Source organism: Oreochromis niloticus, linkage group LG15, assembly GCF_001858045.2.
Source record: "Oreochromis niloticus isolate F11D_XX linkage group LG15, O_niloticus_UMD_NMBU, whole genome shotgun sequence".
NCBI classification, from domain to species: Eukaryota; Metazoa; Chordata; class Actinopteri; order Cichliformes; family Cichlidae; genus Oreochromis; species Oreochromis niloticus.
Window position 1 is genome coordinate 25,022,690 of NC_031980.2, and position 15,075 is coordinate 25,037,764.

The 15,075-nt window shown below is 42.1% G+C and overlaps 1 protein-coding gene across 1 annotated transcript in view; it reads left to right on the top strand.

The window, feature by feature from the left end:
* si:ch211-202p1.5 (endothelin-1) overlaps positions 1-14,680 on the top strand; it is a 28,760-nt gene extending 14,080 nt beyond the window's left edge. Inside the window, exons 3-4 of the mRNA XM_005452462.3 lie at positions 11,839-11,958; positions 12,047-14,680. Of these exons, the coding sequence (XP_005452519.1) occupies positions 11,839-11,958; positions 12,047-12,149 (223 nt within the window). The 3' untranslated portion in view covers positions 12,150-14,680. The remainder of the gene's footprint in view (positions 1-11,838; positions 11,959-12,046) is intronic.
* Positions 14,681-15,075: the final 395 nt, after the last annotated feature.

Genomic DNA, 15,075 nt, shown 5'->3' on the forward strand with positions numbered 1-15,075 from the left:
AAAGAGCACTGCCAGCACCCACCGTCACTAATGATGCCACTAAAGAGCGTTGGGGAGTCCCGAGTGCAATTCCTTTTTCTTCAGCACTTGCTGCTAAACACACAGCGTCATTTAAAATATGTAACCTTGCTAACATGCACGCGACAGAGTGAACAGCATGTTTTATTCTTGGAAAAAACCACATCTGTAGACCTAAACAAAATTATCCATTCGAGAACAGTCCTTGAAGGTTCACACTGTTGGTAGGAGAGTCACAGACAGAAGATCAGAACAAGCTGAAATAATGTTGTTTTTTTTCTACTCGTGTTGTATTGTTTAAAGTGAAAATATCGAGTAACACCAGCGTAACCTTTAAAGGACATCCTTTGGCTCCCTGCTGTTTTACACCAGAAGAAAACAGAAATCTCTGAGTACTTAAAGCACAAAGGCTGTTTTTAAAGTCCGATTTTCACCTTCACAAGTGTTCAAACAAACAGTGAAGTCAGTGAGGAGTTTCCCTCTCGGTTACAGATGGATGTGTCTGATCATCCAAAAAGGCGGCGATCCAAACTAAAGAGAGAGACGCCAGGATCAGAACCACCTTCAGTGAACTCAAACAAACACAATTTATTTAACATCTGCTAGTTTTTGGACTCATTTATTTGACAGCAAGACAACAGAAAACATATTATTATTTTGGCAGAGGTCACTGACAATATGAGCCAATAATTAACTGTCAAGCTCTATGCCTGCATGTGAAGAATCTACGTTTTCCCTCCTCACAGACATGACATGCTGTCAGGGATGGCGTGGTCATATTTTAACGGAAGGACACAGTGTGAGATTTGGGTTGTGCTGCTGAACAGACTTTATTCAAAAGTCCAAATGTAACCTGTTATCAGCCACCCCTCCACACGCGTGACCTGTGGGCGTATACCACGGAGGAAACAGAATATATTGCTATGGGAATGATTTGGTTTGATGCAGACACCAAATGAGTAAAACATAATCTTTTGCTGAAAGTTTCCTGTAAATTGTCAGGGATTGATGTTTGTGTCACATCTGGCGAGGCAGACGGTGAGGCGTGGGGAGACTGGGGACCCAAGTGCAGGCAAATGGAGATGAGGGTGGAATGATAACAAAAAATGAGCTTTTATTTTCAGTTGTACAAAAACTACAAACAGGAGGAACAGAGAAAACTAACCAAAACCTAAACTGGGTAAAACTAAACATAAACATATAACCTGAGGACGGAGACCAGGAAACACGACGAAAGCTGACCACAGAGGCAACATGAATGATGAAACGCACACAGCTAAACCTAATTAGACATGACGAGACAGGGAGGAAGCAAAACAGAATATATTGACATAGAACACAGACTGTCAAAGTAAAACAGGAAACACACAAACATACAGGAAGACCAAGAGAACATAGAGGCACATTAACAAAACCTAAAGATGAGAAATCAGGATATCCTAACTGAAACAGAAACCAACAGACTAGCAGTGATAAATCATGATGAAATCAAAGGTTAATAATAACACAAAACACTGGGTCACCGACCCAGGAACTTGACAGTTTGAAGCCCAAAGTTTTTTTCACACGAGCCTCCTACTCGCTCAAACATCACATCATATCTTCTTTCGCTTCTGTCGTTATCTCTGCAGGCCTCTGCTGAGTGCACAACATCTGACTGAGAGGATATTTGTTTTTAGATTTCTTCCTGTTAAATCACTCTCAGTACCTCCAGTATCATAAAGGATTTATCTTCCTCCAGGGCCAATGCTGCAAGCACTCTGGTCGTGTAGCTTAATGTAGAAAAGAAGAAAGTAAAGGTTCACTCTCAGTCGTTTCCTAGCTTCACGTTTGGTTGTAGAAAACGTGCTCGTCATGAATCTGATCGTTCTTCAGACGCATCTACGAGACTGAACTTGGAAACAGCTTGGCAAAAGGCCGGATGGTCTTGGCCCATCTTAATGCCTGGACCCAAACGCAGACTGAGGACACACTTATAAAACAAAAGGCAAATCTTTATTGAGACATAGCACGAGTCCAAGAAGGCAGCAGAAAGCAAAGTCCATAAATATAAAGGGAAGTCATACAGGGGATGAAAACAGGAAGACGGATAACAGACGTCACAGCAAAGACGAAAAGCAAATTAGCACGAGAACAAATCAACACAGGTGTAGACGACGCAGTGAGGCAGGGGAAGAAGAAAGACCGAACACAATATACACAAGACAGAATTGTACCAACATAAAACAGGAAGTAGAGCAATGAGTAACAGGGAAACGCTGGGGAACTGACAAAGAAGGAAAAGGCAGGAAACACACCAGACTGAAACACTATTGGAATACAGAAAGGTGAAAATCAGAAGATATTTAATAATGAAGAGAAGACCAAAACAGACCAAACACTTTCACTGCAGATGGGCCATGAAACACTGATGCTGTGTGTCTCAACAGATTTCAGCCATCAGCTTCATCCTTTTAATAACTACATTTTACTCCCTACGCTAAACATCTCTTTCCACTCCTTACATTTTAAAGCTGACTTGTTATTTCAGTTCCACACATGTGAGTGATTTGAACTAAAACAGAGGGAAAGATAACAAAGACAGTCTCTCTGGTTCATCCATCATTGCTGCTTATTGCACAGTTGAACAAGGTAAAAAATAACTTCACTTGTAGCTCTATGCTTCACTTGTAGCTCTCTACAATATATGTATTTTATGGATAAAATAGATCATAATTATCTGGGATGCCATTTTTGGTGCAGATATACACAATTCGTTGTTGCAGCATCTAGTTAGCGCTACTGAAGAGGAGCAGACATAAAGGGAGTAACGTTTTTTTACACGGCAGGTAATTTCAGATGTGCTATCTTAACTCTTATTGACAAAGAGCATTGAATCTGTGAACCAGAACCCAAATTGATGGAGCTCACAATACAAATTATTATTATTTATTTCTAAGTCATACCATCTACAATGTAGGTAACAGGAAATAGACCACATGTTCAAGATGAAATAAAGTTTGTAATTCATTTCATTAATATTATTTTATTATATTAACATGAGCTGGAGGTTCAGTTTCCTCTGTTCAAATATAGCTGGCAGAAGAGCTATATGATCACACTTTTTACATTGATACTTTGAGTAAATTTCAGAGTCTGTGCTTCATTTTCTTTAACCTCCAGTCACTAATACTGGACTCTGTATGCCTCCAAACCCAGACCAGTAACTCCCAGCAGCCAGTGCTGTTGCAGTTACTGTGTGATGGAAGCTCAGAGAGCAACTGGAGCATAACTCAGGGCCAGTATATAACACCCTGGTATATGGCCACAATGTCTTAGCCAGATATTTATTCCCAGTAGTTGGAGAACAAAAAGATAGTAGATCATTGGGACAAAAGGATTTCTGGAGAGTCAGAGACTTTCTAAATCTCATTAAGTATTACAAGGAAGACAAAAGTAAAATTTGGTTTTCTTAAAAATAAAAGACTTCAAACAGATTAATCCAGTTACCAAAACATTGAGCCCATGTGTTCAATGTACAAAAAAAATTAAATCATTTATTAATTTAATCCACTTTTCAATTCAATTTTATACAGCATACATACATCATATCACAACCTTAAGGGGCTTTATACTGAAAGGTAAAGACCCTACACAGAAAACCCCAACAATTGAATGACCCCCTATGAGCAAGAACTTTGGCGACAGTAGGAAAGGGAAACTACCTTCTAACAGGAAGAAACCTCCAGCAGAACCAGGTTCAGGGAGGGGCGGCCATCTGCCATGACTGGTTATGTGTGAGGGGAAAAAGACAAGACGAAGACACGCTGTGGGAAACGGAGCAGCAGAAATAAGCCAAACACTCAGGAATGCAGACAGATGTGAGGACAGAGCTTGCTCTGTGAGCAAACGCTGCAATCAAGAGTGAAGTGTTGATTTGTGTTATTGTAGGTTTTTCAGTGTTTGGATCCTACTACTAATATCAAAAAATACATATATACTGTGTAGTTATATAAGAGTTATATAAGAAAACCTTGAACCTGCGCCACATTATCTGCCAATAGGGAATCTATATGATCGATAGCCAGGAATAAATACAGCCTTAAGTAGAAAGGAAGAGTTCAGTAGGTATGCAGAACAGTGGAGCCATAACTCATATTGCAGCAGTTCAACAGTTCAGGTCACTCAGATTTATTCATTCTTGTAACTTAAAGAAGAAGCTCAGTAACCCTTTGACACATAAGGAAAGACAAAAAAAGTGCAAGTGCAGCCAACGGACTCATAAAAACAACATGAAGGTCAATAAGCAGCAAAGAGGAAAGTCAATGATATTTTAGAAATGAGTAGACAGGAGTGCTCATGGAGGAGGGTGAGGAGCAGAGGAAAGCTGGGAGATGAAAGGGTAACATTTTATCACTGGTCACAGAGCAACGAGAGCCAGATGTGTTGCCATTTAATTAAGAGAAAGGAAAAGGGGAAGCCATTCAGATCTCCAGTCAGGATAATTCAAACTGAAATGTAGACTGATTCCAAATATTTGTAATATTAAGACGTAGAGGATGTTTTTTTTACCATCAGTGAAGGTTTATTTTCGGATGTGCCCTTTTGTTTTGAGATAAGTGTTTTGCTGGTGAGCCACCAGCATCTGCTGGCTGTTCCTCCAGTGGTCTAGTTAACTCTGCCACTAATCCAGCGGCAGAGCCTCCTCAAACCTGCTGCCTGGCCGAAGGCTGTCTCGGCAGTCTCGCTGGCACCAGACGGATGAGTGGCGGGCTGAATCACTGCAGCCACGCATCAGGAAAACGAACTCCTGCGGCTGTTTGCAGAGACGCTACTCAAACAGCGAGATATGTGGAACACAATAAGGGGCACTAACATGGACATAATTGGAAAATAAACGCCCTCAGTCATTCTAAGTCATGTTTGTGGTCTGGCTGTAATACAGGTCTGAAAGTCAGTTAAATGAAACTCTGGTTGAGAGTACATTTTTGGAAGTAACTGATGGATTGCTGGGGAATATGTTCCAGACGTTTAACATGCCCAGGGAATACTGACAAATAGCAAACCAGCAGCAGAGGTAAGAATTTTGACTGCAGGTCTGAAGCAGGGACTCAATTCGGACCGCAGGGCATCAATGTGCATGCTGTAGCCGAATGCTCCCTGGTTTATCTGGAAAGTTTGAATTATTTATCAGCGGTTACTGATCTCTACAGGTTGCTCACATGAAGCTCTGGCTGGTGTCCTGCGAACGTTGCCTGATAGCTCAACCTCAAAAAGGATTGCACTGTTAAAGATTAAGATAGCTATTCATGCTCTTGGCTGAACTAGAAGGGGAGTTTGTCATCTTTCCGACATCTGTGGGCTGTTGTTAGTTCCACCTATGAGATATATCTCTCTTAACTCTGCGTGCCGTTTTATTTTGATCCAGAAAGTTAAAAATATACACTGTTTCGCAAAAATTCTGGCCCAAATCTAAACACCAAACATAAATTTCTTCAGCAAAATTTTGTTTTTTCCTTCTTCATTTTTCCAGCAGACATATTTCTGGCATCTCTGGACAGACAGATCCTCAGTAGCGTTTCAGCAAATTGTAAATGAAGCAGTCTCAGAGGGGACTACACTCTCACTCCCCCTCCCGGCTCTGATTTTAGACCAGCAGGGGGAGCACTCTGTGATGTGAGATTCTGTCCAATCTCATGTCATTTCAGACCAGGTGAGGTGGGCATTAGAAAATCTGACAAAAGGAAAGCAGGGCCAGGTTGGGCTTGCCCATTTGTACGTGGTTTAGTTTTATAATGTTGTATTGAGTTTCAGATATAAACTCAATGTGCTGCAGAATCATTACCATTGTGCTCTGCAGCCTCTGTATGTGATGATCTCACCTGTGTGCCTGATTAGTGTAGCATAGGTCATCTTCTTCTTTGTCTGAGCTGGAGAATAAAACCCCACACAAACAAACACATATCTAAGCGACTGAAACTTGAATATGTTATTACATTTGATCAAATTACTCACCTTTAAAATATTAGCACACGAGTTAATGGTACATCTGTATAAAAACTACTGACTTATTCATTTAACTGTGTATGGTTTTTGCTTAATTTATTTATTGTACACCAGTTAGCAGTTGCACAGTAAAAACAACGCCTGAAACAAGTTTTTAAGGAAGTTACACATGCACATATTTGATCGGATTTCAGGGTTGTGGAGAGATATATCAGTTTCAATGTATATTAAAAAAAAAGCAGCATTGTTGCGTCTTTGGCCGTAAATGTGGTGCAGATGCTTGCTGTTTGTTTCAGTGACAGATAATTACAAACAGCTGAACTCTGGAGCAGTGTACCAACAGCTGTCTGCATGTGTTCCACAGAGAGTCTTTTTTTCAGGGACTGAGTAAAGGAACAAGTGCAAAAAGTAAGCCTAGCCACACCACCAGCTTTCACCTGGAAGAGTGAGATCTTAATCCACCGTTAGGGCGAAACTAAAAACGGAGCTACTTTTAGCTAGAGATGGCACGATACCACTTTTTTATGTCCGGTACCAATACCGATATTATAAATTTGGATATCTGCCGATACTGATATGAATTCGATATAGTGTAATTTTTAATTAATAAAACTGTCTTTTAATATCTTGCTGCATCGTATATAAGTTCATAGTCAAGTTTTTAAAAAAACATAACACTAAAGCTATTCTGCTATACCTGTATTCAAAAAATACACTGCACCCAAAATGTTTCATAGTTCAGCAGCACTCATCAAGCTAATAAACTTAAACCTGCACCATCCTTCCTATTCTGGTGTTTTAAAGAGTACTTAGCAGAAATATTAAACTAATAGGGTTGCCAACTCCCTGGAAAAAAAAAAGGGAACCACCCCCCACCCTCCGCCTCGTGATGCTTAATCGACGTAATCAACTTTAATTTAATGCACATGTAAAAAAAAAAAAAAAAAAATGCACAGAAATAAATTATTTTTTTCAATAATTAAATAGATTCAACATTTTTCTTCAACAAAATTGCAGACTGCACTGATTGTATCTTCCCAAAAGTACTATAGCTTACTAGGGTATATTAGACTTAATAGTTACTATATACAGTAATGGACTTCTATACATTTTACATCAGATTAAAACTTTGGTTGCAAGATTCAGATTCAATTATTTATTAAAAGCTAGATGTTTTAAATGAGAATAAGAAAGAAAAGTATGTCTTTGTGCCCCCCTTTTCCCTGTTCATGCCCTATCGGCCCCCCTGGCTAAACTTTGCTAGACCCGCCCCTGCACAGTTACCAGCCGTCAGCTACGTAGAAAAGGATCCTGGTCTAGAAAGTAATATTAGATCAATTCTAACAACAGCTTATCAAGCTTAAACGTGCTGCTGTTGTTTAGCCGCTGGTTTCCTCTTTCTGGCGCAAAGTATGCGATAAACAAACAAGAGAGACGGACTCGCGACAGAAAAGCCGATCAGCTGATCATTAATCAGTTTCACGATTGAAGTAGCAGCAGGAGAGGGAAGGAGAGAGAAGAGGCAGTCGCTCTGTATATCGGTTGTTAAGCTTAACGCTGGAATGTTTTACAAACATTCAGAGATGAACTTACACACTTGCTTTACTTCTCTCTGGGATAACTTTCTCGGAGATGAAATGCCGGTTGGCAGCGAGGCTACAAATGCTCAACCAGGCCACAGCCGCTCAATCACATGACGCAAACTGCTCCAACGTGCTAACGTTATGAGCCGAGTTACACCATGTTGCAAGTTTTCTGAGGTGCTTTTGTGATATTTAATGGATTGGATTACATTTTTTTTTCTCTTTGATATCCTATCCAGTAATTTAGGCCAGTATCGGACTGATACCGATACGTAATATCGGATCGGTCCATCTCTACTTTTAGCACAAGGTCAGAACACCCGTGGAGCATCACATTCATATTTTTGCCTTCCACAACTTCATTTATCACACGACCTTGCACATGTATCCTCGGACCGCTTGGAAGGGCATCATCGGAAGTTTTGAAACTACTGTGAACTGTCGACAGTATTGACAGAGAGCATGTCATAATGTTCATTATAAAAGTAACATAAAAGGTGCAACTTCCCGAGATTTTGTACAATTATGTCTAATGTTCATGTTTATTGAAAGACAAAACTGACAGAGGTGTGCACACTGTCACGTATGGACAGATTTCACACTCACATGCCAGTAAGAGCAAAGGTTGGAGATGAACAGTAAATGATCTGAAGACACATCAGTGCAAACAAACAGAACTAAAGGACCGCATCCTTTAAGCCAAAGTGTGAAAGCACTATTGCTCTTGTATATCAGCAGCACGCTCACAGATGAATATAGCTGCAATCAGAAAAATGGCAAAAAATATAATGATAACAATAATAACCCTTCTTAAATAACAGAGGGTAAAATACAATGAGAAAGCTAGAGTCACCGACTGAGATCGTGCACCAAAGAGGATGGATGACCTCTTTCTAGCTCAGAAGACGCAAAAGGGGTATTTCTCAACCGTGACCTCGCTCACCGACCGCACAGGATCATCTGCTCCTAACATATATGGAAATGTCAGCTGCCATTCATCACCGTCCTCAGTCATCATGTTAGTTTAGTGGAGAACTGAGTAAATATCATAATTTTTTGAGCTTGTTACCTATGACTAGTGTGGTCAAACTCTTTAACTCAGTTTAGCTTCACCTGCAACAGCTACAACAGTAAAATTGTGCTTTACACGCTTCACATCAAAACAAACTGACGTTAAGTATCGATAAGATTTGGAAGCACAGTCTTACTTTGGTTGTGATGCTAAAGCTTAACAACCGCCATTTCTTCAAGAGGCCATACCAGGATGGATTTGCTATAATGGTTGTGATATTCTCTACAAACATACCAGCAGTCCAAAACTCAGAGCAGAATCCATGTGACCATACAGACTTGGAGCTTTCAGTGTCCAGTCTATATGGTATGTGTTCTTCAGTGTGACATTTATTTGGATTTGATTCGGCTCAAAATCAAAATGCTGATAAGTTCCACAAAAGTCTGACTGAACATTGTCGCCTGTGGATTTTTTTGCATGCAGAGCAGTGTAAACTGTGCCACAAACTGCATGTTTATTACTGCGGTCATCCAAAGGCTCTGATTAGCTTTAACTACTCTGCCTAAAGACTGGGATTTATTACAAGCACCAGTGCATGAAGCCCCGTTCAACCTCTCTTCTAAAAATTCCCTTAAATCTAAACAAGGAAACCTCTTGCAGGAGGTCTCCTCTCTTCAGGAACTCACTCTGCAGGAGGGGGAGATATAGGAGAGGTGGAGGAAGATCTCAGCCTGGGCGTCTATTGTCTTGTGTAGTCTGGAAGATGAGTGGATGACAGGGTGGGTGCAGTTTTCTCTGTGGTGGGGTCGGGTGGGCTGTCCCGGGCTCTGTGGGGCCAGGCGGCGCTGCTGAACTGGGCCCCGGTCCGGATGGGCCTGGGCCCCCTTTCCCTGGCGGGTTGCAGAGTATGGGGGTGCCTACTGGGGTCAGCGGGGGAGCTGGCCCCAGGGAGGGGTCACTTGCCCCTCCCTTCCTTCCCTCCCCATCTCCAGCTGCCTCCCTCTTCCCGCTCCACCACAATCACCCACACATGCAGGGCCTTGGGGTAAAGGTGTGTCACCAGGGTGCAGGGGAGGCATCCCTCCCCTGTCCTCTTCTGGTTGCCTGTGCCTCAATTTTATCCCACAACTTAGACATTCACATTACTCACACTCTCATAACACATACATATAGGATCTTGGGGGTGGGCATGCTACACAGAATCCAAAAGACCATCAGGGTGTACAGCCTCACCCCTGGCGTCGTTGCCCACCTCTCAATTTTAAATAGATGTAGACATTGAGGGCTATCAGGAGGGGCTATGCGCTTACCTGCTGCTCTCTGGCAGGTAGCTCCATGCCCTCCTGGGTTTTAAATGCACCTTAGAACACACATGCATCAACACTGCATATGAGCGGGCGGAGGGAGGTTTGGAGTCTTCACACACCCCCGTTCTCTGCGGCCTGTTGGAGCGGGGGGGCTGGGAGGAGGAGTTGACCGTCTGATTGGGGTCTGGATTGTGGGGCCTCCCTGCTGCTGCAGAGTCGGGGCGGTCTGCTTCTCCCCACCGCAGGGAAAATGGTAACACTACCTGGGTCTCGGTGCAGTTTCCCCCTCCAGGGGCAAGGGTACCTAGACCCGGTTCTTAGAGTACGCTTGGGGAGTGTGATTGTGTGTACAGCGTCTATTTATGTCTGTCTCCACGTTGGGTGAGTGTTGAGTAATTGCATATGAGAGCATGAGGGTGGGAATGGATGTTTGTATCTGTGTGTGCCTGTATGTCTGTGTCTATATGTCAGGTTGGGTATCAGACGCCACCTCTCTGGGGACATCTCAGGCCCTCCAAGGTTTGGAGGCCTATCTCCCCCCACCACTTCCCCTGCCAGTGGCAGACGCCCTCAGACATTGGTGCGTTGGTGGTTCTTTGTGTCCAGGGATGGGCGTCCAGGTACACACCGGCTCACTCCTGGTGGCTGTTTGTTGGGGCCTGGAGCCTGGGGCTCGCTCGGGCCACTTCGGGGGTGGGGTGCCCTCAGCCTCTCGGCCTGGGGCTCGGTCACTCTGGCACAGCTGGCTGCCGGCGGAGCTCACGGGCACGTCACTGCAACCCCCCTGGCTTCTGCTCCGCGGCTGCTGAGTGACTCCTCATCTGGGACTCTCCTCAGCTCTTTCTGGGATAGTGGCGCGGCTGCCCCTCTGTTGGTCTTCCTTGGTCTCTTGTGTTCTGAGGGCCTCTGGATGTCTGGAGTCTTGATCTCCTCCATACCTGCTTCATGCCCTGGAGGACGGGGCTGTGGCCCCCCACACCCTCTAGCAGATCATTACATGAAGGAACCTTTTAAATACAAGCGCGTTCATGCTCACAGGTGTACACACGGTTGCTCACACACACAAACTACACCCTCTTTGGCTCCTACCTCAAAGCACACTGTGCGCTGTCGATCTTACATGCTGCACAATAATGTTTAATATTTAGTATTTACTGTTATATTCCCATAGATTATCGTGATGTTGTTTATTATGTTGCTCTCTTTTTTTCTTCTGCTTGTTTTATCTTTTTTCTTTCTCAACAGGTGATCCAGGTGATTGATATATGTATTTTTTGTCTGCTTATTTTGTTGGTTTTTGTTTTTTGCCCTTTATCCCCGTCCCTCTTTCCCTCTTTCTTTCTCCCCTTTCTTTTCCCCAGTCAAGTCTGTCCCGTATTTAGCAAGTGAAAATAAAATAAAATAAACAATAAAAGGTGAATCAAATAGACCAATACGGCAAGGCTGGGATGGTCCATTTGGTAAAGTAAATCCGTTGGGCATCTTTCTTTGCATTTAGACAATAATTCTGATGGCAAAAGAGCCAAACGGGACAGGCAAAAATAAATAAATAAGTAAACAAGGAAATCTGTAAGCAGGTCCTTCCTGCAGGAGAGCAGAGCTTGCCTGCTCTGTTGGACCTATTTGTTGCACATTTGAGAGTACAGATGTATGTGGAACCAGACCTTTTAGGAGTTTGTTTACTCAGTCATACACAAAGATTGTGGGCACATCATCAGTTCCTCCCTCTGAACAGAAAACACCAAAATATTTCAGAAATGCCATCAGGTAGTGATTTAACTTGAAGCCAGAGTTGCTGCAGGCGTGATCATGCTGTGCTGCACAGACTTTGCACATATCTGACAACCGACAGGAGAACAGCGAGTGTGTTTTCTGCATGTTTGGAGTGCGTCCATCATATCTGACAGTGAATATCTGACTCTGACTCTTCCAGCCAGCTGGTGCCTTACGGCTTCGGATCGGTGCGAGTGAGGAGAGAGCTGAGCCGCTGCCGCTGCATGGATTCAGGGGATGCCAAGTGCATGAAGTTCTGCAGCGTCCAGGAGAAACCAAGGTAAGCACCAGCACATGTGACACACACACTATCGAAGACACATCGTTGACTGAGAACACTCAGAGACGTGTCCTCTCTTTGTCCTCAGAGCTGAGAACGCTCCTTTGAAGAGGAAGACGGACAAACAGCTGAGAGGATACAAAGCTGCATTCTGGGAAAAGAGGAGCAGACACGCACTCAGACAGACCTGAGGAAGAGGAAGCCAACCAGTGACACCAGCCCCTCTTGATGGAAGTCATTGATGTATGAATGAGAACGAAAGGACCGGGCGTGGACATGTACAGTGTGTGTTTGTGTAAATGTAACGACAGTGAAGCGTTAGGACAGGAGTGCTGATCACTTACAAACTCATCTTTCTAACATTTAGCTGGCATCCTGCCCTGCTCAGATTCTTTAGAGCTGAGGGAGTTGAATTTTCTGTTACCGGATGATTGCAGCTTATTTACAGCACAGAAAGATGGAGGATGTCTCCATCAAGGCTGGACCAGAAACTGCTCCAGAGCAGCCGGCGTGTGAAAACCTCACATCTCTGAAGTTTCGAGTTTTTCCAAATGAGTTTCAAATATGTCTGCCACAGAAGCTACATAGGGTCGCTACCTCAGTTAAGGATGTTATGGATCATCTAAGGTTGATTCATTTGGTTGGTTTGTTCCACAGAAATACTTATAAAACAGTCAATCATTCTACGATCATAAAATCTCACGAGTGTTTCAGGCTTGGTTCATCTGAGAAAACGATGAAGCAAAACCCCGAGGCCAGTAGAAGAAATAAAATCAATTTCAGGTCATTCAGCACGATGAAATCACATCAGAACAAAGTCGTGATTTCATTCGATCAAACTGAACTAAGTGGTGAATTTTTAATATTTAGAGAAAGACGTGACGAGCACAACAAATCTGATCAACCGTGAGTGTGCAGATCCACGTGGCAGAAAAAGAGTTTATCGTGATTTGACATGAAAAGATTCCTTAAAGGCTAAACCTCTGTGTCTTCTAAAGCTTGTTTCCATGGATACAGCGGTGATAAATTCTAAACTGCTTGCAGTTACTCGTACAACCACGAGACGTTATCTGTGTTAGCTGTTCCTGTTTTTGCAGCTTTCAGCTTGAACAATAGCTGTGGATTAAAAGCTTTCAGACAAAAACACCATATTTACAGTGTTATGAGTCTGAGTTACAGCTTCAGTGGTGTAATCAAAAAATCTAATGTTTTAATCTGTATAGACTTTATTTAATCTACAAATATGATTTTTAATCTAAAAATATAAAGACTCAGATACAAAACAATTTTATTCTTGAAATATGTCAGAACGTCAGCAAAACAGTAAAATGCTTTGACTCTTCTTGTAAAAATGCTAACTTATTCTTAAATATGCCACAACTTGGTCTTTTTATTTTAGCATCACTTTATAATATTCAGACTTTTATCGTAAAACAAAGCAGCATATTATAACTTTAATCCTGAGCTCCTGGATTTGTCTGCGTCTTCCTCGTGGCCTCTGTTGCTCTCTGAGTTTCTCTCTGATTACAAATAAGCTGTTATGAACATCATGAAGTGTAAAATGTGAAGTGTTTTCATGTATTATTATAATTTTAGTTCACCACACAGAGTTGCCAGTTTGTTCTAACAGGAAGCGATGTGTCTGACTTTTAAACTTCGAACCTCGGCTGCAGAGCGTGCTTTCTAATCAGTTAAATATCCGGACAGCTCTGTTTTTCTTTTTTTGTAATGTGGTTATAAAATATAGAATGAACATTTTTTCTTTAATATTTTGGAGTAGTGAGGTTTTGGTACAGAGTGAGGACACTGCTGTGCTCTATCAGGTAATAAAAGTGAGCAGGTGCGAAAACAAAGACAGACTGTTCAGATTACAAACACGGTGGCATGATGTCAGAGTAACAAAAACCCATCCAACATTAATTATTAACATTCTGTACATTCACCTTTATTTTAAAGGTGAATGTAAAGAATGAGAAACATCATATGATTATTTCCACATTTGCAACAAGGCTGACTGTGAAAGCAAAAAACTAAATAAATAAATGAAATCTGTGTACGTGGAGGATGTGGGACAGATTCAGTCCTCTAAATGGAAGACACCACCGTTTCCATTCGACTGAGTGTCTGTGTTTGTGTTCTTGTGTTGCTCTATTTTTTCTTAAAATAGACCAAAGGTCATCATACTTGCCCAGGTCTAACAAACTAATGTTGGCAGTTTGACTCACTGACTTGCACCGTTGCTCTTCGCTGTGGGGATTCAGGCTGGGCAGCTGTCCACAGAGATTCAAATATGAATATAATCTGCCAACATCTTTTACTTCACTCCCGTTTTTGTGGTTGGTCATGGCAGCTGGACCCCACATGAAACCACCACAGCCTGTTTGGATGAGGGAATGACGAAGCCTGGTTCTCCCTGAGGTCACTTCCTGTTTAAGGAAGTTTCTTCTCTCCATTCTCAGAAAGTGCTGCTCACTGTTGGCTCTCTGTGAGGCTGTAATGCCTGTGACTTTAAAATGCAAAAACTTTATCCCTAACAGTAGATACTTCGTGGTATCTATACCTATCACGTATTTGAAAATTCATGGCAGTAGATACTCAGTACATAGAAACATACATATTGTAGTGATATTGCACAGTGGTGTACTCACTCGAGTTGTAATGTTAGAGTTTTCAATATGGATGCCTGAATGTGAATAATAATATATGTCTTTATACTTTTGTAGACTCTCTTTGTTCTTTATTTCATGTGATTGCATGAAACCACACTGCACTACTTATTCCTCCATCATGTTAAAGCAAACCTGAGAAGTGATGCAAACACATGTGACTGTAAAAGAGAAATATTTATCCTTTATGATGCTCCTCTATAAACATGAAGAACAATGAATAATCATTTAAACATACATGTCTCTGTAAGCTGCAGCTGCGTATGACAGGCAGTTAGTGGCATGACCTTTGACACCTGAGGACCTGTGAGTTCAGCTAATGGTCAGGTTACATCCATAAACAGAAATGAAATATCTTCAGGCAACAAAGAAATGTGATAAAATAACAGAGGATGTTATGTTTGGGGTTAAAACTTCTCCTCTTAAGTGCCTGCTTTAAGAGATTTCACCA